Source organism: Volvox carteri, assembly GCF_000143455.1.
Source record: "Volvox carteri f. nagariensis unplaced genomic scaffold VOLCAscaffold_753, whole genome shotgun sequence".
Lineage (NCBI taxonomy): Eukaryota > Viridiplantae > Chlorophyta > Chlorophyceae > Chlamydomonadales > Volvocaceae > Volvox > Volvox carteri.
The window spans coordinates 1-3,001 of record NW_003308245.1 but is presented as its reverse complement, the minus strand read 5'-3'; the positions used below and the strand labels follow the sequence as shown (position 1 = coordinate 3,001).

General features: G+C 59.3%; 1 protein-coding gene across 1 annotated transcript; it reads left to right on the top strand.

The window, feature by feature from the left end:
- Positions 1 to 963: 963 nt before the first annotated feature.
- On the top strand, positions 964 to 2,794 carry VOLCADRAFT_101336 (uncharacterized protein; the record flags this gene model as incomplete). The annotated part of the gene is made up of 4 exons (XM_002959775.1): positions 964 to 969; positions 1,347 to 1,427; positions 1,705 to 1,943; positions 2,719 to 2,794. Coding segments are annotated over 4 exons (402 nt in total), but the record flags the coding sequence as incomplete, so codon positions are not given.
- Positions 2,795 to 3,001: the final 207 nt, after the last annotated feature.

The following is a 3,001-nucleotide window of genomic DNA, read 5'->3' as shown; positions in this document are numbered from 1 at the left end:
GGTGATTTGCGCAATGTTGGAACCTGCTCCGGAACCTAACTCCGGGCCTGGACCTGGATCTGAATTCGGATCCGGTCCTTCCCTCGGAATTGGATCAAAACCCGGATCTGGGCCTGCTACAGCGTCGTCAGCTGGTGTGGCGACGTCCGGCATGCCCTGGGCAACCATCGAATGGCACAAACGTAGGTGGCTCAGGAGGAGGACTGGAGCATTTTATAGAAGACATGCCTTCACGACCGTCATTAAGCAAAGCTCAGACAGGATGCTTGGGGAACAGACAGGGAAGCACAGGCAGGGGGGAAAGCGCCCAACCCAGAGGCCATCCATTGGGGTTTGTGGGGGAGGGATGGCCTTAGGGTGGGAACGGCCTGGCCGGTCATGGCTGAGCGCAGAAGTCGCCTCACTGATGGTCGCGTCCTCGGCCCGCGGAGTAGGAGAACAGTAAGGAAGAAGGGCGCTTTACAGAGGTTATATATATACAGAGGCTCAACATGCCTTTTCCATCCTTGCCGGGAGCCTCCACGCGGAATTGAGGATTGCTGACTGCCTTTAGATGTGCTGCTCTGCAGATGTATCGGTTTGCCCTTTCCTAATCGACGTGATGGTCGGTGTACACTAGTGGTGGTGGTTTCTCGAACTGCTGATTTTCTTTGCAGTTCGTACGAATGATATATATGTATATATATATCCTGAGATCTTTCCGCAGTCTGCGTCGTACATTATATCATGGTCTCTCTTTGCGGCTGTATCCGTTGTGTGTGTTTGTTTGTTTGTTTGTTCTTTTCGCCGCGGTGATATGCTGTGCGGTGATATGCTGTGCGGTGATATGCTGTGCGGTGATATGCTGTGCGGTGTTTGTTTGTGGCAGGCTTCTGGGAGCCGCTTCTCTGCAAGTACGCGGACTCTAAGGAGGAAAGGGTCACAGGGTTGCTCGTATTGTACGGCAGGTCTGTACTGCATATCATGGAGGTACGGCAGGTTGGGGCATGGAAATTCTCAAATGCGTTTTAACGGCACGCACTCTCGACATGAGAGTCGTGCCTGCACACTCACAAGGGGCGAGAGGGGGTTGGAGGGAAAGGCTCCCAGCTCACAAAAACGCTTCCCAAGGCGTTTTTTATCCCCGGGCTCCACAGGCGCGCCCTTCCTGGACCACCACGTCGCGTGGGTGCGGGCTTGCCAGTGCCCCCACTGCCCTACTGCTAATGCTGCTACCAAAAGATAGCATTCCGTCGTCGCGCTGTATTGTTTTCCCCGGGTGACACCCACGCACCCATGAAGGATATAATTATGTTTTTTGCGTGTCCGACTTAACTAATTGCTCGTCCTTGCCGTACAACTGAAAGGGTGACAACAACCAGCTGTTTGCGTTGCTACGGGAGCTGCGCCCGGAGGACGTGGGGGTGCACTGCTTGACGGATATTCGGGTGAGGGACCGCTTAGGGGAGTTTTGACTCTTTGGTCCGCCTTGCTGCCAATGATTGAAATAAATCATCTAAGTACTTACAGTAAGAAGCTGCCAACTGCTAAGAAATTTTAGTCGTGTACTTCCTAGATGTCGACTTAACATTCGGAATTCACATTCTGCTCGGACTCCTGCTCCAGGTGCCCTGCTACATCTTGGACGTACGGGAGCGGCTCTTTGACTCCTGGATGGCCTCGTCAGCCGTCAACCCCGCTGCTGCTGCTGCTGCTGCGACACAGCGACCCACGGGTCTTCGCCGCCGCCTTACCCGCGCCGACTTCAAGGCGCCGGTCGCCGCCGCGATCGCTGCCGGCGGTGGCAGCAGCGCCGCAGCTGCCTTCAAAAGACCCTTTCCGCAGCTTCCTGGTACGACCGCCACCGCCTCCGCCTCCGCCGCTGCCGCCGCTGCGGGGAGTTCGGACCCGGGTGCAGCGCCCGGGGCAGCGGCGGCGACAACACCGTCATCTCCCGAGCAGCAGTAAGCACTCCGCAGTGCGAGTAGGGTGGAAAGCTCCGTACGAAAGTGGGATGGGGGTAAAGCGGAGGGACTTCGGCGCTATAAAAACTCTGTCGGCGGTTTTGTTCTAGAATTGCTGTGCAGAGCCCAACCTGCCGGGGGCCGCCGGGCGGCTCCCCGTGGGGCCGGAACGCGCGTCTCTAAAGAGGGTATTGGTGCCTGCCTGCCTGCCTGCCTGCCTGCCTGCCTGCCTGCCTGCCTGCCTGCCTGCCTGCCTGCCTGCCTGCCTGCCTGCCTGCCTGCCTGCCTGCCTGCCTGCCTGCCTGCCTGCCTGCCTGCCTGCCTGCCTGCCTGCCTGCCTGCCTGCCTGCCTGCCTGCCTGCCTGCCTGCCTGCCTGCCTGCCTGCCTGCCTGCCTGCCTGCCTGCCTGCCTGCCTGCCTGCCTGCCTGCCTGCCTGCCTGCCTGCCTGCCTGCCTGCCTGCCTGCCTGCCTGCCTGCCTGCCTGCCTGCCTGCCTGCCTGCCTGCCTGCCTGCCTGCCTGCCTGCCTGCCTGCCTGCCTGCCTGCCTGCCTGCCTGCCTGCCTGCCTGCCTGCCTGCTTGCCTGCCTGCCTGCCTGCCTGCCTGCCTGCCTGCCTGCCTGCCTGCCTGCCTACGTGTGTCGGCGAACAAAAGGGCTTTGACTTGGCAAAGGAGCTTGGCCAGTAAAACCCTTTACTGGTCAACGACCGCCAACATCTGTTCGCCGGTTCCCTTATTTTACCGCTTTCCGTCCGCCCGTCGGCACACCCGTACAGGCTGGTGGGCCGCATTCAGGAGCTGGAGTTGTTCATCAAGTTTGTAGGACCCAAGCTTTCCGCGCTGACCGCACAGGTGCGCAGAAGATGAAGCGATAAGGAGATGCGGCGTATCACCGGACAGATACAAGAAACACTGCGCCAGGTGTTTCGGCAGATGTCAGATGGTTCGGCGATTTTTCCTTTTTAAACTCCTTCTGAACCTCGTCCTTTCACAGCGACGCGGACGTCGCTGCCGTACTGCTGATCTGCCCTCCTCTCCGCCGCCGCCGCCAACACCGTC